The 23,362-nt window shown below is 37.4% G+C and overlaps 1 protein-coding gene across 2 annotated transcripts in view; it reads left to right on the top strand.

The window, feature by feature from the left end:
- Positions 1–2,330: 2,330 nt before the first annotated feature.
- The window catches only part of srbd1 (S1 RNA binding domain 1), a 45,989-nt gene continuing 24,957 nt past the window's right edge, over positions 2,331–23,362 (top strand). Inside the window, exons 1-14 of one of the 2 annotated variants that reach the window (XM_055030214.1) lie at positions 2,331–2,393; positions 2,762–2,835; positions 3,542–3,866; positions 4,081–4,314; positions 4,622–4,788; positions 5,067–5,184; positions 6,101–6,239; positions 6,518–6,614; positions 6,756–6,942; positions 13,575–13,678; positions 13,962–14,069; positions 14,203–14,360; positions 14,828–14,918; positions 15,071–15,178. In XM_055030214.1, coding sequence (XP_054886189.1) covers positions 2,762–2,835; positions 3,542–3,866; positions 4,081–4,314; positions 4,622–4,788; positions 5,067–5,184; positions 6,101–6,239; positions 6,518–6,614; positions 6,756–6,942; positions 13,575–13,678; positions 13,962–14,069; positions 14,203–14,360; positions 14,828–14,918; positions 15,071–15,178 — 1,910 coding nt within the window. In that variant the 5' untranslated portion in view covers positions 2,331–2,393. Of the gene's footprint in view, positions 2,394–2,519; positions 2,572–2,761; positions 2,836–3,541; positions 3,867–4,080; positions 4,315–4,621; positions 4,789–5,066; positions 5,185–6,100; positions 6,240–6,517; positions 6,615–6,755; positions 6,943–13,574; positions 13,679–13,961; positions 14,070–14,202; positions 14,361–14,827; positions 14,919–15,070; positions 15,179–23,362 lie in introns of those variants that run through there. The other variant, XM_055030215.1, reaches the window with a different exon arrangement.

Raw genomic sequence — 23,362 nt, forward strand, 5'->3', positions numbered from 1 at the left:
GCCGCTTCACATATTTTACCAACAATAACAATATCTGTCAACAAACAACATGTTGTTAAGTTTGTAAAAAAAAAAAAAGAAGAAAGAAAGTGTTTTTGTGAATGAAAATATTTATATAATCCTAGATCAAGAATTTTGAATGATTTTATTTTATTTTGATTGCAGTTGTGTCTTTGTGATTACAACTTTCATTTTGTGACATCAGCTTAACATACTTAAGAGCTTTCAGTGTTTTTTTTTTTTTTTTTTTTTTTTTTGGAATAAACAAAATAAACATGTCAAATATCACAATTATAATGGATAATTGGTTTAGTTCGGAAATTTCCCAATCCAAAATGTTGAATCTGCAGTTCAGTCATTAGAAATTAGTATGAGGATAATGCAATAGAATAGAATAGAATAGAATAGAATAGAATAGAATAGAAAAAATGAAAAAGAACAAAAGGTCTTATTTGAATAGGGATTTTGCTTTCCACACATCATGGGCAGCTTAACATTATTGTTTATGTTTGATTTGAAGAGGGAAGCACAAGAAGTGAGAGGGAATTATAAAGTTTTAATGATTTATTCAGAACAGTAAGAAAACAGCTGTTCATCTATTTTTCCTTTGGTTTCTTGTTGTTGGATCTCCCAAGCACGGAAACAAAAGAGTTTTATAGCTGATCGATACAAATCCAAATTTTTCTTGTTTTTTAAAGTGATTGACTTCACATTGGCAGCCTCTGTCTATACTCTGTCAGTTTTAATGATAAATTCATTAATTATTTGATGTGCATGTCATGTTTGGTGTGATGTTGGATGGTTGGACATTTGTTGAATGAGAGGACCTGGTTTATGAACACATTTCAGAATCATAATAATTTATAAACAACATGTCTGAGATAGTTCTGGTTCTGGTGTTATTAACCGGAAATCCAACCAGCTTTTTTCAAATCCTTGTTGTGATGCTTGTGGTTGCTTTGAATTTCTTTTGTATCTCTAGTTTTTCTTCCTGATTTTGATTTCCCTTCACTGTTGTTGCTTCAGAGAAGTTTCTCTTAATAGAGGCATTTAGTTGCATCATCCACCTGAATTCAGATTTTAGCCTGCAGTTTGGTTCTCAGTCTTCAGAGGTGGAAAAAAAAAAAAAACATTGTAAATGGATTTATGTCAGAAAATAACTGAATTGGATAAAAGCTATAAATACTGAGACAAAAAATAGTCGAGAATTTGGTCTTAAATAATGAAAAATTCTCCATGTCTCATAATGATAGTAGTTATACTTCCCTGATTTGTTGTTAGAATCTCATAATGTTAGAGGCTTAACCCCTTTGAGCATTCTCACATGAATCTTGAATCATTCTTGACAAATGTTTATGTTGAAATTTTATTTCAAAATGTGTAACTTCTTTGTAATTTTTTCTTATAATGTAACATAGATATATCCTTGCTCTCCTTTACAAAAGTAAAAGGAAAAGTAGTTTCACAGACATATTTGCCCAAGTCCCATTTCGAAAAGTATTTTTCTGTAAACGCAGGTCAAATTATTGCTCTTTAAAGATTATTGATCTTTCCCCCCTCTAAGTTTGGTTGATCTTATCTTTTCTTCTTTTGATGAGAACATGTGCTTGTCTCAGTCCTTGAGTCAAACACTGCTCCAACCAGAAAGATAACTGCAGCTATTTCCTTCCGAAGAGCAGAAACTAACAGGTTTAAAAGACTAAAAAATGTCCCTTTTGATATTGTTATGATAATATGTATTTAACGAGACATGTCTCGAAACACTACTCCAATTCCATCATTTCAAAACATACATTTTTAAATCTGTCAGAGTTTCTACAGTTAATTAATTACTACTTATGAGGCTTATTGCTTCTGTGATGACATTCACCTTGTTTAAGCTTTATGACAATATATCTATTTACAACATTGTATTGTTTTTTTTAACCACTAACCATTGTGTAATTGTGCTTACATCACAGACTTCATATTTTAACAATAGATGTTTGAGCTCCTGTATATGTTGGCATGAAGTGTTTGTATATTAAAATAAATAAAGAAATATTTAGAAAATATAATCACAACTGTATTGTATTTTTGCTCCTAAAAACCAATTACAATTAATTTATTTAAAATTTTTGTTTTTAGATTCGGAGGTAAACAAAATAAAGGTAAACAAATGAACAGTTTATCTGTATTCTTTTCTTTATTTTTTTTTAATGTGTGGACGATTGAATACAGTTTTCAGTGGTTCACGCTCTACCAGCCAATAGGGGGCGGTAACTAACTCAAAGCCGGAAGCCTTCGCGTTTTGTGATTGGTTGAAACTCTACTGTTGCAGGAAGCTGCTGTCCAGCTTTAGACATTTTTTTGAAACAGTTGAAAATAAACTAAGCATATCCAGCGTGACAGAGGTACATTTATGAACTCATGCTTTGTACAACACGCAGAAACCGTGAAAGACACGAAAATGCCGCTTACAAACGCGCCCAACACCGTTAGCATAATCCTGTAGCGGCAAATTTGAAAAGCTCAACTTTTTTTGTTTGAGCTAGCCGCTGCTAAGACTGCTAAGACATTTTAACCGTGAAGGTTTGGCTAGAAAATATTATTTGTCCTCGTTCTTCTTTTCTAATAAAATGCAAGAAAACGACAGCAGGTTTAAGTAAAGCTAAAACGAAGGCACTGGCAGTAATATCTGCTAAGAAACAATTAGTTCATGTAACGTTTTGATGTTGCAGGTTTCATGTGACGTAGTCTAACTTTGTGCCTTTTTCCACAGATGATGCGACGACCCAGAGCAACAACTACCAAGGCTGTAATATACAACGAAAATGAAAATACAGATTCCGACCAGTGAGTTTTGTTTGCTTATTTGTATCAATAAGTCTATTCTTTGAATGGTTAGTTTGTGCAAAGTGGCTTGGACATGTTTAAAATGACTGGAAGATTTGAAATGACCTCATGTGATAATAATTTACCTGCATTTAAAATTGTTCTGTCTGAGATTAATCTTTAGGCAAGGCTTTACAGTTCCTTGTAAACATATTTGTACAAATAAACATGTAAGGTTTCGGTGTATATTTATGGTATTTATAGGGGTACAGAAATAAATGTACTCACATGGCCTTCAAAATGTTTCACAAATAGAAAACTGAAAACTTTGTATATTCTCTGCCCCCTTTACTCTGTTGTCACTAAAGAAAATCCAGTGTGGGCAAACCATAAAAAAGAGATTTTATTCACCTAGGTTATTTAATCTTGACTTTCCATCTACCTTAACCGATTGGCCAGTAAAGGAGCTATTAGCTGTGCATATTTTAAATCTGGTTATGGTACCAGGTTTGCTAAAGGTTTTTAATAGTAAAAATTTGACACCAATGTCATTTTTCTTTATCTTGCTGGCGGTATTATCTTGGTCTAGCACTAAAAATACTACCAAAAGACATTTAAGCTTATGTTTGTAATGGGGAAATGTTAAAGAGTGTTGCATAATTTTACAAATGTCTATCCTTTTATTGCTGTTTCTGATGTTGAACTTTTATTCTTACTGTACCATTAGGTCTTTTACTCAGATGATAAGTAGTGATGAAGAGATGGACGAGTGGAAGCCATTGGAGTCCACAAAATCTTTCAGCAAAGCTGCAAGAGCCCCTACAGATGGAGAGATGAAAGCGGCACCCAAGAGAACCGCTAAACCAAAACAACCTAAGGTCCCTAAACCAAGCGCACCCCGCAAACAGGCAGCAGAACAAGAAGATACTGTCATGCCTGTTTCTGGTGGAAAAAAGAGAAAGCCTAATAGTGATGATTTAGGAGAAAATGAAAGAAAAACACAGACTGGTTGCCCTGAAAAGAGAGGCAATAGTGTCAGAATGAAGGAAGAGGTAATTATAATGGCTACCTCAGCAAGAATAAGCATGAATGATATAAGCATATACAGCAATTCTTGGTGTCCAAGGACATTAGTAATAACAAAACACAACTTTGGTGATGATAAAAATACAGGTTTGATTAGATTAAATCTAACTTCACTATTTTCTATCTTCTTTTTTCCCCATTTCTGGTAACACATTTTTATTTCTGATTTTTGTTTTTTAGAGGATCTCATTTATTGTTTCTGACGCCCATCGGACAGACGGATGGACAGATGAAGGAGCGTCACAGTCTGGGCTCCAAGTAAAGAAAGAGGAAGCACCGGAGGAAGATTTCACTTTTGATGAGCCTTGTCTAAAAAAACAGAAGACCAGCGATACGAGCCAGCGACCCACCTTCCCAGCGTCCGCAGCACACTCTCTGAGGAATGAACTCAACATGAACTGGGACCTGATTGAGGTGGAGAGGACATGATTTACCCTTGAATTCTTGAATGATTCGTCTTTTAATTTTTAGAAAAGTTTAAAGTCAAAAGAAGTTGCATGTTAATTAACAGTTTATGATTATAATAAAAATGTAATCTTAAACTTTTTAGAACTTCTCTATACTATGTTCTTCCACTTTTTACAATACATTGTAACCTGACAGAAAAGTAATTTCTCCAACCCAGGCAATAATTTGCAATGACTAAACAACTACATGAAAATGTATCTGCATTTTACAATTGCAGGTATGAGTTTTCTCCTGTTTCTGTTGTTTTCCTCAGGTTCTCTCTACACTGACATGTGTGGAGCGGTGGGTGTGTGGAAACATCATCAAGCTGCTACGCGAGGAAAACACTGTTCCCTTCATGGTGCGCTACCGGAAAGAGATGATCAACCACATGGACGCAGATGCGGTTCGAGACGTCCAGATGGTCTATGCGGAGTTATGGTAGGCATTGTACACAAAATAAATATCATCTGTTAAACCCCCAGGACTTACTAGAAATCTGATAAAAATCAGCTGGCTTCATAAAATCACACATTTAGGTAAGAAAAGCTACATTGTGGAGTGTTTTTGAGATGATGTATCAGTTATTGGCCACTAGATGGCGGTAGTGGTTCATCTTTGAGGCCCAAAACTTCTGCATGTCTGTGTTGCTGTTAAGCCGTCCTTTTTGTTTTCCCCGGTTAAGACGGATTTCTTGTTTGATTTCTTCATATGTTTAGTTCTCTTGCTAAGAAGACTCAGTCTGTGGTTCAGACCCTGAAGAAGGATGGTGTTCTGACACCTGAGTTGGAGGAAAGCCTCAGGAGCTGCCGATCAGCTGATGACCTGGATCATGTGGTCAGATTTTTATTCACTGATAACCTACCTCCAATGACTTGGAGATCTCATTTTGGATTAAAGTGTTTACACCTAAGTGACTTCTTGCCTGGATGAGAGTAAATATATTGTACAACTCCTGGCAAAAAAATATGAAGATTTTTAAAAAATTGTAGCAAGAAGAATGGAAGACAAATATATTTTTTTTAAAATAAAGAACTAAACCATCTATTTAAAAAAAATCACCTAAAACTGAAGAACATTGTTATAGCTATTGTATTTTATTATACGATATGTGGTGTGATGCTGACTTGAAAATAATACAGCTTTCTATGTAATCAATAAGACAAGGCCAAAAATAAAATAGTCATAAAAATAAACAACAAATATGGGTTTCACAGGTTATCCCTCTTCGTGTTTAAACAGTAAATTTAGTTCCATAATACTGTCACATTGAGTTGTATTTGACTTCTTTGAGTTTTCTTTAAATTTATTTAAATAATTTATATCAGACATTTCCATTTAGAGCAGTGAGAGTACATTCATTTGGTCTAAAAACTAATTTATATACAGAGTTTCGGTCCATATAAGGCCCTCTACACAGCCAGTACGAAATAATGCTTCACATTGAATAGACTAAGTAAAGCCAGATGAATCACACCTGGCATTTTAATCCATCCTGTGTTAACAGATATAATTTACCTACTTCACATATAAATAAGCACATAAATACTCAGTGGTCTGTCAACAACACCACAAGCAAATATGGTGTTTATCACTGTTATGAATTGTTTAAAAATGTAAATTCTCAAAGAGCTTAATTATGCAGCTACGACAGAGTTAAAGAATGATTTTAAAAAAAAAGGTGTGACTGCGCAAAGTCAGAACGTATAAATAAAGAGAAAACAGGATCTGTGTTTTGTGTTTTTACCTGCAGTATACTCCCTACAAGAAAGGCAGCAAGCTCACTAAAGCTCGCAGGGCCAAAGCATTGGGCCTGGAAGATGCTGCCACCGCACTGCTGAATGTACCACACACTCTGGACCTCAGCGCTTGGGTAAAGCCTGGCACTGAGGGTAGGAGGCACTCGATTGTAGTCGCATACAAAAAACACGCAAGCCTTAAATTGATTGTTATTTTCACTATCCTCTGACTCTCTGAAGGCAGATTCTTGTGAAATGGAGACACTTGTGACTCAAGCCATTTACTCTGGCACATTTTAGCGTATTATTTATAGTTAGTATGGCTGAAAATAGACGTTCAGGATGTAAAATTTGATTCTTTTATTAATATTGAGATTGAAAGATATACTTTGTAAAGTGACTTTGGATCAGTGTTTGTGTGTGTGTGATAGGTCTATCATGCGTGGAGGAAGTGGCCACTGGGGTGGAGCATATTTTGGCTGATATAATAGCCAAAGACCCTGAGACACTCACCTACATTAAAACATTGTAAAAATCTTTCCTTTTATGCACATTTTTCTATTTCTGTGTACATAAATTATGTTAATATTGTTTTTTTTTTCTAAGTCTCTGCTATCGTTAAGAATTTCTAGAACATTACCAAACAGATTTTTGTTTTCTTTCTGGCAGATGTGAAAAGAGCTTTGTGACCATCCAGTCCAGTGTGTCTAAAACGGCGTTAAAGGAAAAAGAGCAGGAGAAAGTCGCCCAAGAACACAAAAAACCAGGAACAGAACACGCCCCAAAAAAAGACTTCGACAAATTCCAGCTCTACTTTGACTTTACCTGCAACGTTCAGCGCATCCAGCCTCATCAGGTAACAAGATGAAAATAATTACTCCTCTTCACATGTACAGGATAAGTTAGCGCTAGCTGTTGCGACTGGTACTCTGGCAAAAGATGACAGATATTGCACAGCTCTCTTATAATTTTACCACTGGTACGCCAGCATTTTTATTCAACACAAATATTTTTGAATGTACCCCCCACACAATTCTATTCATATTAAAGTTTTTTTTTGTATACTTTTTCTGTGTAAAATTATGGCACTGAATTAAAAGCTGAATTTCAAGACTTTTTTTTTTTTTTTTTACCAGGGAGGGTCATTAGCTGTCACATTGGATTAGGACTGGTGCTGTCAGTCGATTAAAATTTTTTATTCGGTTAATACCACCCTAGCGCTGTGATTAATCACAATTACACCATGTTCCAAATTATTATGCAAGTGATATTTTCTCAGATTTTCTTAAATGGTCAGTGCAAATGATGGTCAGTATAATTTTCAAGACATGAACTATTACTGTATAAATCAAATTTAGCTGAGCAAAGATCCCCATGAGAACAGTATTTTTTTTCAAAAATAAAAAACTCAAAATGCACTGTTCCAAATGATCATGCATGAGATGGTGCATTGTCATGCAGGAAGATGATTTTGCTATTGAAGGTACGGCTTTTGTTTTTGAACCATGAACGAAAGTGATCAGTCAGAATGTCCATATACTTTGCTGAGGTCATTTTCACACCTTTGGGGACTCTGAAGGGCCTGACCAGCTCCGACTCTTTTAACTTGTGTTTACGACTCTGCATTGTTGACTGCAGTATTAGACCATGTGACCCACTGCTTTGAACACTAAGAAACTCTCTGAGGAAAAGAGAGGCTTGTAGGTCTAAATAGGCCTAAATAGGCGACTAATCTGTATTATATAATATTAACGCCTTAAACTTTTTAGATTCATTGCATGTGTTGGCGTATTAATGCTGACAGCCCTAATCAAGAGCAGAGCAGGCAGGTTTACTTTTAAGTGTCAAACAACTTCAAGAAGACAAGTATGAAACAAATGCATTGATTCTGCTTGGATATAATTAATTACGATGTGGTTTTTATGCTTACCTGATTCACACACACTTATAGACTAACACACTCCCTCTGTGTTCGTGTCATCGGTGCATGCCGGTTCTGAATGCTACCCATGTCAGTCGCGGTTACTCTTGTCTGTGCCTTCATACCCTCCTCCCCTCCTGTGCCCCCTTGGCCCCCTCTCCCTCTCATCTCCCCCTCAGTCTCTCCAGTGACTGGTAGGTTACTCAGAGTTGGTCCCGGGCCTCATGTGTCACCACGGCTCCTGTCACCCGCTACCTCTGCCACACCACACTCCCTGGCAGCCGCGCTCTGCCCCGCAGTCGTTTTTAATCACGTGCACACATTCTTGCACACACTTGCTCCGCACAGCCACGGCTGCCCGAGAGTCCCCTCGTTCTCTCTTCTTAACATATGTGACATGTCCCCCCGCCGACATGCCATTGGATTAGGAGGCTTTGATTGACAGGCGGTCCTCCGCAGTGACAGCTTCTGCTGCTGGGCCCACAGGCGGACAAAAGGATGGGGAAGAGGGAGCGGGGGCAGTGAAAGAAAGAAAACACGGCGGGATGAGCGACGCCGAGGTGCGTTCGTCACTTATCTCTCATGCTCTGCTCTGATCTGTCTCATCCCCCTTTTCTCTGACTAAACCTTATCCCCTCCAATCCACACCTCCCCTCCCACTTGTCTTCTGTGTATGCAAGGCATTTAATTCGATGACTCGCCTTTGTCACGGAGTGTTAATCCACAGGCTGCTGTGACCCTGTTAGCTGTCAGATTCCGGCTAAAATGAACCTTTTCTAGCCATGAAGTTGTCAGGGGGAGGAAGCAGGTGAGAGATGTGTTTTGACAGAAGGCATGTGTGTTTGTGCACACTTGCCCGTGTGCTTTAGCACATTATGTTAAGCCTCGGCTCTTTTTCTAGTGGAAGAGAAAAGGACAAGATGAGGGAGTTGTTGTCCCAGGGAACTCTTAATGAGTCCCTGAAATTATAAACAACTCACGAACTTAATGAACCTTGAATTTATCGTCAAGTGACAGGAGGCATTTGGTTTTTGTTAGATTTGTTCAAACATTTAAATAAAAAAAATGTTCTGTCACTTTTCCAAATCCTCCAATTGATTTTTATTCTGTGGATGACTGTAAATTTGAAATCATTAACAGTGACTTAGGTTTTGCTGCTTTGAAGCATGAAGAAAATGACATGCTTTTATGAATTTAGATCTGCTAATTCACTGATCACTAAAGCCTTGATTTTTTTCATTTTAGTTTGTTTATTATGAAATATGATATAAAATTACATTTGAGGGAAATTTCTATTTCCAGGTGAGTTATGAAGCCAATAATTCCTGATAGGAGGCCTAAAGTTTTACTTTCTGATCTAAAATCATCAGACTGCAAAGAAACGTGGTAATTATTTTTATAAAAGCCTTATATAAAATGACAGCAGGTTTCTAAATTCATCTGAAGTTTGTTCAAGGGAAGCTCTGGCATTGAGCTTGTCTGAAAGTATAATGCTTATGCCAGATGTAATTCCATTAGACTTGATTTGAGTCCTCTTCTGGAGAGTACATGTTTACCTTATAGCCATAAGACTCCAGCATGCTCTGCAGCATGCCAGAGCAGATTTATCGAGTGTGGAAGTGGGCTGCTTTTAATGTGATTTGCACCATGATCAAATGGGAGTTTAGCGCTTCTGATCGGGGTTCGCCCGCAGAAGAGCTCATGCAGTCGGAAATGCTTCATCAATTAAAGACAAATGTTTGATAAACTGGTGATGGACAGTAACTTTGACTTTCACATCCACTCGACTTCTTCAGGTTGTGTCATATTGCAACCATAAACTTCAGTTCACGTCACTTGGATTTTACGCTTTTATTGGACAAAATTTAAAACTGCAACAGAGTCCACACGTCCAGTATGCATTTGTTTCTCAATAGTTGATGGTTCAGACCCTCTGTATGAAGCGAAGTGCAGAGCAAAGCTGGACTGAACATATATATATATATATATATATATATATATATATATATATATATATATATATATATATATATATATATATATATATATATATATATATATTTGAAACTCTGTAAAACATTAATTTGTGCTGAAATGCATATTTATATGTTTTCATGCACATTACAAAAAAAAGTCATTTCTGGAGATGAGACATTAGTACATACGTTTTTAAATGAAATTTTTTAATTTAAAACATCTTTTGCATGAAGTAGCAAAGCCCTGACAAATGAATCTTTTTGACTCAATTATTGAGATTATAAGAAAGCGAGAATCTAAATATTTGAGTTCGGAGAAGTCTGGAATGTTGAAATGGAAATAATTTAGGAAACATCGATGGAGGTGCCAAGCTTAACAAAATTCAGCCGACAACTTGATTCCACTCTAATAAACCACATTTCCTCTGTTCCAGCAAGGTCGAGAAAAGTGCAAATTCTCTGTGAATGTTTTGTCAGCATGGATGCATCTGTTTGTTCTTGATATGGCGGATGGATGGATGTGTTGATGACAGTATACCTCTACAGACCAGATGAGCAAGAGGAGGAGACATGGGGGATAGTTATTGGCTGACTGCCCTTACTTTGGGGCTGAGGAACGGATTCAGGAAAGCAACAGAGGAAAGTTTGTCTTTCTGCTCTTGTCAGGATTTGGCCAGCACTTGACTACCTGTCACTGCTTGGCATGTTTAACACATAAACATATTTACACTCTGCTTCACATCCCTGTTTTGTATAACGCCATCTCTCACCAGCGACCAAACTCTGATAGAAACTGAGAGATTCATAGAGGAACACTCGCTGTGACCTACTCCAAGTCAAAAAAAAAGAAAACACAGGATAGCATTTCTTCAGTCAGACCATCACATTTAGAGCCTAACAAATGGTTGCTTAAGGGATTTATTTTGTCTTAAGTTTGAAGGTTTTAAGAAGTAGTATCTTGCTTCTTAAGACAAGTGAGAAAAGTTTGTGTTTTTCATTTTAATGTATATTTTTAAAGAACTGAACTAGTTATTACAGGACTATTATAAAGAATATTGTGCATATTTTTGTATTTATTAGTTTTAATATTTATGGTATTTACTTTTAAATATAGGTTCTATTTTGATTGTTAGTTATTTTACAAAAAGTATTTAATTAATCACTTGATCTTGATCATGGTCATTTTAGCTAGATGAACAGTGTTAACCTGGATCTTAGCCTATAATTCTTGACAGCCATGTTAAGACAGTACAACATGTATCCTTGTAAAACGCCTTAAAAAATCCTAAAAAATAAAATAAAACTTTCATTTTGAGAACATTTTAAAAAGAAATATCACTGGCATATTTGTTGGTTTTCCATCGGGCCACAAAATCTTTGCCAGCAATAAAATGTCTTAAATATTCCTCTTGCTCCAACTTTAATTCCTCTAAATTTGGAAGTGCCTTTGCTAAAACTATAAGAATTGAGTAGAATTGCATTTGTTCAGGCTGATCAGGAGTGTTTGTTGCCAAAACATACATTGTATCTCCTTCTCATATTACTAAATATTTGGTATTCATTTCAATGGAAGATATGTCAGGGAAAAATAACATTCTTGCATCACCTTACAACACCATTGACTGTGGCATACATAATACCTACATCACAAAAAAAATATCATCCATCTTTTGAACATGTCAAAAAATTGTGCATGTGTGCCACTGCAACAAAATCAATGCAGCCCAATAATAACATTACATTATCTGATGCTATGTGACGCAGCAAAAAGAGCTTGAAACTATAATTAAAACTTGTGGCTTCGCTTGCTGTCTGGTTCATTTGGCTTGGAATTATCAGAGCCCCTTTGGGGTTTTCATTCAGAATTACATTTTTATTCACAGGTAATAATAGCAGCTAAAAGTAACGTACAAGGTAAGGTCTATTGAATGGTATAAATGAGTTACAAAAAAATAACTGAACCTTTAGAATAGAAGTTTTGCAATGCACTTTTAAATTCACTAGTTTTGTTACAGCTGTGGGTTGTCAGAGATGTGTTTTGCTTGCATTCCTTGACAATATGTTAAACCTCAGAGGTTTGATGAAGATAGTTTCAGAAATCTCATCACAAGTTGTTGAGGAAGCCTCGGGCTGAAACATGCCACCAGGAGAAAAATCTTAACTTTCATCGTTATTCAAGCAATCTTTGCTGATTTAATCCTGGCTTCCGCCATTAGCTGTCTTTTAAATTTCTACCCGTGTGTGCGTGCGTTTCTGTGTGTTGCATATGGGTGTGCTGCATGCACCCAACAGTGCTGCTGAGTGGTAATAGTTGTGGCACGATGGTGGGGGGGGGGAGGCCTTGCGGTCTCAAAGCTGATGGTGGCATAGTGGTGGCATTTGTCAGCTCGCTTCTTCCGCTTGGGCTCCAGATTGACGTCTTGCTTCTTGGCCCTGTTCTGTGGCAGGCTAAAGGTTCCCGACTGAAAAGGTCAGACACTTACTGCTGTTTGCTTAACAGCATGTAACAGTTCCTCTCAGGGGGGAACCAGCACACAACACAACAGGCCCGACCACGGGACACACTCCCAGGCTCCTAACTTTTTGTGGAGATATGAGGGAGCTAAGAAATTTTCTTAGATGATGTATTTTAAAATGATAACTGCATATTCTTATTTTTGTAGAAATCATTTGAAAATGAGGAGATGAAGGAAATTAGTATTTTACATGGTGTACTTTGCTAGCATTTGAACTATAACCATATATTATAGAGAGAGAGGTAGATCTGTTGATATAGTTCTTTGAAGTGTTTTGTTTTTGCTTTTTTCAGACTTTAATATTTTTTAGATCAAACTGAAGATGGAGCTTTTTCTCTCAGTATTTTCTGACAGATTGCAATTATAGCATGTTTTCGGGAGCTTGAGAAAGCAAAGCAAAGCAGCAATAGGAAATCATAGTACCATCGTCATGTTTGACTGTCTGTGTCATTTTGTAATTCTGTAATGCTTTGTTCCCTTTAAGACAGTTGTAAAGGGAACCAGACCTTGCAAAAACTTCCACTTTTGTCTCCTCAGTCCATATATTGCCTTCCTATAAGCTGTTGAGATAATAAAGACATTTGTGAGTTTTTTTTGTGTATTTTTTTTGGTCAGCAGTCTTTTTCTTCCTAAACAATTTTTGGCCACTTTTTTTCTTGTTGTTGAATCGACAAGTTTCAACAACAAGAAAAATCTTGTTTATACACTGGCCACTCTTGAGAAGGTTCATCATCTTCCATTTTTTAGTTTTGGTACCTTTTCAGACTAATTGATGTAATTTTTCAAATGTAAGGTCAGGCAGAAGGCATACTGTGTTGCTTTTTGAAATGTGTTAGCTGATCTCTGCATGGGTTATAATTAATAAATTTATTGATTGTACAGCTAAGGTTTTAATCAGAACAAAATTAAGCAGATGGAAGAGCTCAAACACAAGATGTGTGTTTGGGCAGATGTTAATGTGTTGTAGGTTAAAACATGGGGCTTTCTGAAGGCTGTGAGTTTCATGATCACATCGGGGGACATATATCTGTGTGGAGATGTGGGTGTTTTCACTCAGAACTGTGTTTGTGTTCAGACACTGGCGATTAACCGAGGCGAGAGTCTGAAGATTCTGACAGTGAAGGTGAACATTCCTGACAGAGTGAAGAGCGACTTTACTCGATGGTGCATCAACAACAGGTCAGAAAACAATAATACAGAGACAACTTCGCACACACAGACAGGCCTGTCTGCAGTCGTTGTTTAAGATGTCAGGACGAGGCTGCTCCACTCTCCATGATACCACAGGGTATGACAAACTGTTGTATCAGTAGAAATATGGAGAATAGTAACAAGTCTTTGTTTTGGGCATTAAACTAAATATATTTTATGTTTCTTGATGCTGGAAAAGATTTTGAAATGCGTTCTGATCTAAATAGTTTTAAATGGAGCAAAGCACTTTTGTTACTTTGTTTTATTGCAGGTGGAGGCCAAAGACATTCACAAGAGAAGAACTTCATGCAATCATAAGAAATGCAGTAGAAGACTCGTATAAAAGGCTTATTTTGCCTTTCCTCACTCGAAGCTACAGGTAACTTTTTTTGCACTTCTTACCCTTAAAATACAACAACAAATATTACTCTCCTTTTACATCACATTGTTGTAATATCTTTACTTTGCCATTTTGTAGTCTGATTTTCTCTCCTGTTGATCCCACTCCTTAGGACTAAGCTGACAAGTGCGGCAGAAAAGGAATCAATTGCCATGTTTGTGCGAAACCTCCGTCAGCGCCTGTTGGTCTGTCCAATCAGGGGAAGTGTCATAATGGGGGTGGATCCTGGCTTCAAACATGGCTGTAAACTGGCTATCCTGTCTCCTACAAGTAAGTGTTCACTTGACATTGCAAATCCCATATTTATTTTTCTATCACAAAACATTTGGGAACTGGTGTTAATAGAAAGAATCGATCTCTGGTATTTATTTCCCAGAATAGGTATTCATTATTTTAGCATTTTATGCTCTAAAACTATACCTTGTTGGCTCTAAATCAATTAAAACCCAAGATGTTTGTTTTTGGTAATAGATAGCAGTTTACTTGACCTTACTGAGTGCATAATTTATTGCATGCTGATGTGCTTCTCTCAAACTGTGTGACTTCACTCTGTGCATGGTAATACTAGGGCTTATAGAGATAGCTGCTGTTAGATTGTTGCATTGTTTAACTTGAGCCTTATTTCACAATGTTCAGTAAAAAGACTTGAAACAATAAAATAATGTATGTTGTTTTATAAGTTATGTTGTTTAGTATTCATTAACTATTCTGACTTTTTTCTATCTTTCTGTTCTAAGGTCAGATTCTCCATACTGATGTCGTGTTCCTGCACAATTCAGGACAGAAGAAAGAAGCAGAGAAATTGCGCCACCTCATGACCACATACAGGCATTACTTCTATGTCAAACAGAGAATTATGTTTCGGGCATGAACTAAACTGGATATGATGTTGCTCACAAGAAAACAGTATAATTAACATTATTATTTTGACAGATTATTTTCTTATTCTCTTATCTTTTTTCCTTCGTTTCATCAAATAGCTGCACCAAAGTCGTCATTGGCAACGGTACTGCTTGTCGTGAGACTGAGTCCTTCTTCTCTGATCTGATCTCCAGACGTTATTTTTACCCACTGGACGTGTCTTACTGGTAAGGTCTTAATGCAGTACATACTAATTATACATAAAGCCTGACATAAATACTGTGTTGTAAATATAATGTCATAAACTATAAAATATGACACTAAGGTTTTTTCCCAGTATTTGTAAAATTGAAATGTAAAATGTTACTTTTCCCACAAAAAACACCCTAATTGTTTCTTTATCTCTTGTTGCTATTTTGCATCTTAATTACCACAAAGTGAAGTCAATCAAACTTATTGGCATAGATATGAATAAATTGTAGTTTTATTGCACTGCTTCTAAAATTTGTTTCACTCTTATGCATTATTACATATCATTAATATTATATTTTATATATTATAATTATATATTATTGGAAAACACACTGCACTGCATGAATTGCAGCATCTGTGAACCACCCATTTATTTTCTGACATTCATATGTTTGAACTTTGAGCACGAGCCGTTCACTCAAGTTGTAAAGATTTAATTCTGGTGCTCAAAAAGTTGGACCATTGCAAACATCCACATTAGAAACATTGGTTATATAAGTTAGGATGACATGTGGGAAATTGATCTAATTTACAAAGCAAATAAATTTCAGAGTAAAAAAATGCATGGTTGAAACAGAGCAAGCAGGGACGTGAAGTGTAGGAAAGCCATCAGAAACGTGTGGGGGAAGCAGAAAAGCTGGATGAGATGGAGGGAGACAAATTGGAATGTGTCCTCAAGTGAATACCTATTAAAGCCATCTGGAGTTCGTTTCACTTCAGTCCAATTAAACAGACTTTTTGTGGTCCAGGTCTCGTCTGTAACTAAATCCAGTCCAAGCTTCAGAATAAAACTGCATAGAAGGCCTGTCCAAGCATAATAACCACTGCCCGCCGTTTGCACCATCTCCTTTACTCACTGCAGAGTTCCATGTGTGTTTGTTGACTTGAGGTTAGCCGGGGGACCGCAGACTAAATTCATTCTGAGCACTTTTTGAATGTTTGCAAGAGTTTCTCTTCTGTAATTTTAAGTTCTTACACGTAAAAAGAGTTTAGAGATCACACTATCGGTGCAAAAGTGAATTTCATTTTTTTCACTTTTTCTAAAAGCAGAAGCAAAGTGGAGCTTTTGCCAAGTTAAAATTCTATTTTATAAATTTTTCATAGTTCAGATTTCCTGTTATATATTTTAAAAATAATTTGTAGCTACACTTAGTACCTTCAGATGATTTAAATATCTTCATTTTTCTGATCTTTCTTATGTACTGTTTTACAAGACAAGGTTTTCCTATAAAGACTGAAAAACAATGTTATTCATAAATTCATGTGAAAATATTTCTTTACACTTTACTACAGTTTGGTTTATGGGTGATAGAACTACCAAACTGTACATAGATGTTATAAGAACATTGTTTAAATATTATTTCATTCAGATATTAGTCTGCAGTTGTACCTTTTAAACTTTTTTAGCATCTAGGAAAGAACAAAAGAGTGAAAAATAACTTTAAATTTAACATATGTGTGTATTACTCCAAGCATTGTATGTTGTATCTTAGTTTTTATAGTATTTTAGTATCTTTTAAAAATGCAGTGGAAATTAATTATTAGGAGTGCTTGACAGAAATGTATTTATTACACAAGCATCTTCATGTAGCCCCACAAATACAGCAGATGGAAAGATTAAAAGCAGAATTAAGTAATACAGCAACAACTCCAACTTCTAGACTGTCACACAGCACTTTTTTTTTCTGAAAATGGAAAGTTTGGCATATCTGAGTGTTAAGTAAATGAAACTAAAATGTAACTTTTTATGTGCCTAATGCTGCTAGATATTTCAGAAAAAGAGCACTGCACATCCCACTTGTCTCATCCCATTATGAAACAAGGCCATTGCACTGTTTCACTGTTTCAGTGAAGTCTAAAGATTACAGATCATTTCCCTCAGCGTTAACATCTATTTTCAGTTGGCTTTCTTTAGTTGCTTTGTACGGCTCCAGAATATATCGCCATTGCAACATCCGTGTGCAGTATTCAAATCATAAAGGATTGTTAGGAGTGCAATAATTGTTCACTCACAATATATTCTGTAGTTAATTAAGCCTCATCCTGCTACTCATTCCTCCTTCTCTATCAGCCTTGACTGCAGTAGTTCATTAAAGCCCTCAACCTCATTTACGCCGTCTGCTTCCTGTCTCCCTGTGAGCCTTCATTGTCTCTCCTCCCCCACCCGTCGCTGTCTCCCAATGCCCACCTCTTTCTTTCTGTCTTTTCGCCTCAATGCACAGCTGAAATGACAGCCAGCAACGGCGGCCTGTAGGACATCCTTCCTTGTAATTTGTGTGTGCTTGAGTGTGCCGGGGTTGGGCACCCACATATGAAAGTGTGTTTTTGTTCATGTTACCGAAGTTTGGGTTAGTTCTTTAAAAGGGTTTCTGGACTATAACGGAGGCTCTTCATATATATACTGACTTTTTTTTAGAATATCATCAAAGTGTCTAGGAAATTTTTACAAGTAATCTATTGCATTTTATTCCAAAGTATAAATATTGTAATTATTCCTACTAGCCACTCTTCAAATTAGGAAATACAAGGAAATGTGTCAGATGGCTGTTCACTGTGGGTCAGGTTCTTCTTGGGGTAAAGGAGAGTTTTTCTTTCTGCTGATGCTACAATCCTGCTGAGTTTGAGGCAATGCAATTGACTGTCCAATGTCAATTGCTTTGTTGCTACATGGTCATTAATTTCTTTTATAAAGTGTCTTGAGATGATATTTGTTGTGAATTCACCCTATATGAACTTAATTGCACAGTGTCAGTAAATTTCGTGTGCTATATAAAATCTGGTGCTGTTGTTAATTTCCTTCATCTCCTTGTAAAATCAGTCGATATAGGCCTAACTCCGAGAATCTCCTCCTCCTGCTCCAAAAAAGCTAAATTACATTGACAATAAACAGAAATGTTGACTTTGCCTTCTGTCGAAATGATGTGTAAATGTGGTTAAAAATGGAAGATGATAAGGTGTTTGCACAAAAACTTCAACTCAAGTCTAAATGTACTTAAAAAGTTGTCTAAATACTGTTTTTGGTGTGTATTTCAAGGCCAAATAGAGACAACAAACATCAGACATAACTACTAACTTTCAAAGAAAATCCATAGACATCTAACTTTCAAAGAAAATCCATAGACATCCATTGTTTCAAGGGCTAAACTCAACAACTCTCTTCTCTGACATTTCTTGTTTAATATTAACCAGAGTTTTTCAAAATGATTTTATTGTGATTAGTGTATGTATGTGAGGCATCAGAGACTTGTCCAAGTTACTGCGGTTAGAGGCTTAGCTAAATAACTGTCCTTTCCACTGCTAACACACAGAGACGGTGACAATAAGTCCTCGACTGTCTTGCCCTCTGGCTTACTTCTGTTGGGATGAGATCATTATTACTGGCTAGCTGATGGACCTGGAGGACAGCGGTAAGGAGACTGGATTCATGACTTCATGTTGGTTCGGGTATGTGTATCCTCTATCATGTCCTGTGTCCAGACATGCTCCCAGGGGCCAAGTTGAGAGATTGATGAACATACAGTGGCAGGACCAGTGATGAATGAGTGAGATCCAGGCTGTCTTCAGGTCATCTGCATTATTGGGTCTGATGTCTCGGTCTTTCTCTTGACGGCTCAAACCAATTTGCTAACCAATCAAGAACAGTAGCACCATGGTTGTTGAGCCTGCTTTGGTACCTTTGGTAGTGTGGGCCAGTGCTATGTCCTGCTGGAAAAGAAAATCAGCATCTCCATAAAGCTTGTCAGAAGATGTCTGTGCTGTGATTGTGGATTTCAGAAAACACATGAGATCAGCATCAGCAGATGACATGAAACCCCAAACTTCACTGACAACAGAAACTTCACACTGGACATCAAACAACTTGATGTCCAGAATCTTGGACCTTGATTACCAAATGAAATGCAAACTCGACCGTGATCACTACACACAGTAAAGCTGCAGAGACAACAGTTTCCTGTTTACTTTGTTCTGTGATGTTCTGTTATGCTCCAGAACATCTAGGAGACATTTGACTAATGTTGAACCCATAAGCGTGTGAAACATAGTCATTATATGACTTGCGAGTACAAGATATCTTACAGCTCAAATATTTTTTATGCTTCTGTTGGTCTAAGCTTGTCATGATTTAGGGGGTAGGCTGTCTGGCACCATTCCTGGCATTTGTAAGTGGTGGCCGGTGAATATCTGCCAGTCTTCTTCTTATCACCCACGGCTCTGCCTCTTCCGTTACCCAACTGAACTGGTGGCCAGCCCTTGTCTGTTCTTCTTATTTTTCACCCATTACCTTCCCTCAGGGTTACAGTGTTCACTGCAGTGGTCTTGCATGTGACAAATGTGTGACGAGTCTCTATAAAACACAATGTGTGTATATTTGTCATATTTTAAGGGGGGGGAAGGCGTACATTTGTATGTTTCTGTGCGTGGCCGAAGCACAGGGTCTTCTTGCTAGCAGATTGACATGAGCGTCTGTGAGGCTTTGCTCTTTTCAGACATATCTCACCCTGGCAGCTGGAGTTTATATGTGTGTGCGTGTGTGAGCATGCTTGCCTTCTAGCTCCTCCATGGAGACTGACGGCCCCTGACACCTGCCATTTGGACGCTTTTCTCTGTGAAAAATGTCATCGTCTTTAGACCCGACATGAATGTTTGTGTATGTGTGTGAATAAGGGAGAGAGATATGGCACATCCCTCAATTTTTCTCCCTTGGGTCAAGCTTTGCAGCTGACTGAACAATGGATCCAAGTTGTTTGAGCTGCCAGGACAGGCACAGTTGGCAAATGTGTGTGTGTGTGTGAGATTTATTTTTCTTAATTTTAGATCAAATATTTGTTGATTAGTTATGTCTTTCTTAAAAGAGGGGAATAAAGCCACACAAGAATCTTGAACTCAGACAGGTTGGTTGAAATCACCAATTTATTAAATGTTTATACCATAGCTTTTTTGTCTGCAATGTAGTTGAGCTCTTTAGGTAATCTTTAGAAAGATTTTTTATTTCAAATTGGCTGTATTTATTAGCAAATAATTTTAAAAGATAACTAAAACCATGTGCTACTTTTCTGTAACAATTTAATATTTTCCAAACATCAACACATATTTTACCTTCCATGGGAATGTTCTTTCAGGTTTTTGCAAAAGCAGTAGACCTCATTTGAAACCATTCTTTCAAATTCAAGTTAAAAATTTGTCTCAGTTGCTTGTTTACACACATAGCAAGTGAGCCAATCACATGGCAGCAGTCTAGTATGTTTAAGGCTCTAGATCAGGGGTGTCAAACTCCAGTCCTCAACAGCCACAGTCCTGCAGTTTTTAGATGTGCCACAGGTATGACCACAGGGTAAATTAACTTCCTTTATTTAACACTTTTATAGTAATACTGAAAAATCAAAACACTTTACACTAGAGCTGCATTCACGTAGTTGCAGTCTAACTGATGGATTTGAGTTTTGTGACGACAAGGTGCATTATGTCTACCTTCTATTGGAGGTAGACATTAGAAGATGGATAGACTATGGGGGTGACTGTGGCTCAGAGTCAAGAGTAGCTGACAACTAAAAGTTCTGCTTCTCATTCTACTTGTAGGAACTCAAGGAACCACCAGCACACCTCCAACTAAGTAACGTTTTCTGAATGAAAAACAGGCAACCTGCCAATAGCAGCACAGAATTGCTTTGGCAAAAATATTTCCATCTTCTCCTTCAGTTCTTTCTACCCTGGTACATGCTGTCCATTTAAATCAGGGCTTTTAAACCAATGTCAGTCCTCAAGAGCAATGACGATGTGGTCTGTGTTGAGACTAATGGCTATGACTTGAAAGAAGAAATCTAACATTGATCTATGTTTTTGGGTTCATTAGTGATATAATCAACCTATTTCTGATTTGTTAAAGGTGTTTTGAATTTACACCCATGCTGCGAACGCCCAAAGGCTTTATTGAGATATCAAAATGTGTATCCATCTCCTTCACTTCTGCCTTTCTTTAGGGGTGGCAAAGGGGGCAGTCATTATGTGTCTGTGTTTGAGTATGAAGCTCCAGGGTGTGTCTCAAATTCACCCAGCAAGGGGAAGGAGAAAGGGCGACCCATTTGTGACTTTGCCTTGGGAAGGAACAGCGCTGAGGGCGGACATGTGTTTGTGTGCGTTCGTGCAATTAAGAGAGCAAGCATAAGCGCGGATAAGTGATAACCCTAAATGGCCAGAAGTCATCGCTTTGCACCAGGAGGCAGGCTGTGACTTTGTTTCCGTCCACACATCGGCCATCCAACCACTGTCAACCTTCTGATGCCCTCGCCGTGGCGACAGTCATGGACGCCGTGGCAGAGAGGGCTCAGAGCTGTATCTATGACACTGCTGTTACTGAGATGCCCCGGCAGCAGCATTAATTAATACAGAGGTGATGGGGCTCGTTGGATAACCTTCCTTTTTTCCTTCGACCAATTACTTGTATGTTTTTTTTTTTTATAATTTATTCTGCCAGCTTTTGTTTTACTTTTTATCATCCAACACTGCCATCGTCAGACAGTGCATTTATTAGCACCAACACCTGAAATTGGATTCCTAAGCAATGGGAAAAAATTTAAATAAATATAAAAAAAAAGTTTTCCTTTCTTGCATGTGATTTGTTTATGTGCGCAGTATAAACGTGAAGCAAGATGTGTCATGTTAATGACCAGCATCCCTTTGACCTTCTTGAAGGTCACGTGCCAATGCTCGTTAGCAGCGTCATCATGGCGATATGTCAGCTGTCAGCACAATGGACTGGAAGCTGACCAACAGAACAGGGGGGCAGCATGGGGGAAACATGACGAGATTAATAGAGAAGAGGAAGTATAGGAGGCATTGGAGAACAAGTTCATTTAAATATGAGTCTCATCAGAAGGCCTCTGTCACGACTCATTAACAACATGCTCATGGTGGGCAAGGTTGTTGTGGCACAGTCTCAGCCTCTGGTACAAGTTGTGTGTGAATGCTGGACGGGGATCTACTCTCGGACATGAGCGAGGCATTATTGACCCTGTTGTTGTGTCACTTAGCCCCGAGGAAGATCCCCCATTTCTCCTCTCATCTGAAAGGGACGGCACAAAATAATATGACAAGTTCTGCTGAGTGTTGCCAATATCAGCACCGTATCAGTGGCTTTGTTGTACCACAGCGCTTCCTGATCGGTGATCAAGAATAAACAGCTTTCTTCATTGTGAATATGTTTGAACAGAGACTTGTATTAGTCATGTGTGCACAGGAATCTTAGGTTTCAAGCAAATATTTGCAACTTCCTTTAATATGCAGTGTTTACAAAATTTTATTCAGCTGTGCATATTTTACTCTGTTGATAATTATTTTTCTCAATAATTTGGAAAAGTCTGCTAATTTAATATAAATTAAGAATTTTTTAAGTCGTTTTAAATCGACTTTGACACATTTTATGAAAGGTAAAATAAAAGTACCAGTAAAAGACAACCAAGCAGTATTCACCAACAGCAGTACATGGCAGTGAGCTCCAGATGGCAGTAGAGTCACATAAATCGCTACAGTGTGCCACTTCAGGCCTTTTTATTAAAACATCAGTCATGTCAGCAGAAGGAGAGTTTTATTCTCTAATCATTTAAGTATGTAATGTGAATGATCTATACTTACTTCAAGAGTGACCCATTCTGTGAGTACATTATCTCAATCAGCCATCTGAATCATCAAATTACCTCTTCTGACTGATATTACGTATTGCGTACATAGTTATATAGCCCAGTAATTTATATATTTTAGGCACATGCTATATTTTTTTTCCATGCTGCCGAGTTTTAAAATGATTAAAAGCATTCGAAAGACTGTAATTTTGTTGTTAACTTTGAGACTACTTGTCACATTGCTATTTAGGGCATAATGTCAGTCCTGAGCACAAAAGGGCTGCTTAAGTCAGATGTGGAACCAGTTTGATAAGTTGTCAAGTGCAAAGTGCAAAGCAGTAGCAATTTTCTTCAACATGTGCCAGCATTGTGCCTGTGAAACAGAAATACCTGCCTGCATTTTTGTGCGTGTTCGTGTGCGTGTTCGTGCGTGTGCGTGTGTGAACTCGTCACCTCTTAACTTAATTACTCCATTCTCCTGCTAACCTTTATGGGCTAACCTGTTTTTTATTTCCTCTTGCCATATTATTTTCATCCACCATC

The sequence above is a fragment of the Poeciliopsis prolifica genome, unplaced genomic scaffold (assembly GCF_027474105.1).
Source record: "Poeciliopsis prolifica strain line A6 unplaced genomic scaffold, Auburn_PproV2 SCAFFOLD005, whole genome shotgun sequence".
Taxonomy (NCBI): Eukaryota; Metazoa; Chordata; class Actinopteri; order Cyprinodontiformes; family Poeciliidae; genus Poeciliopsis; species Poeciliopsis prolifica.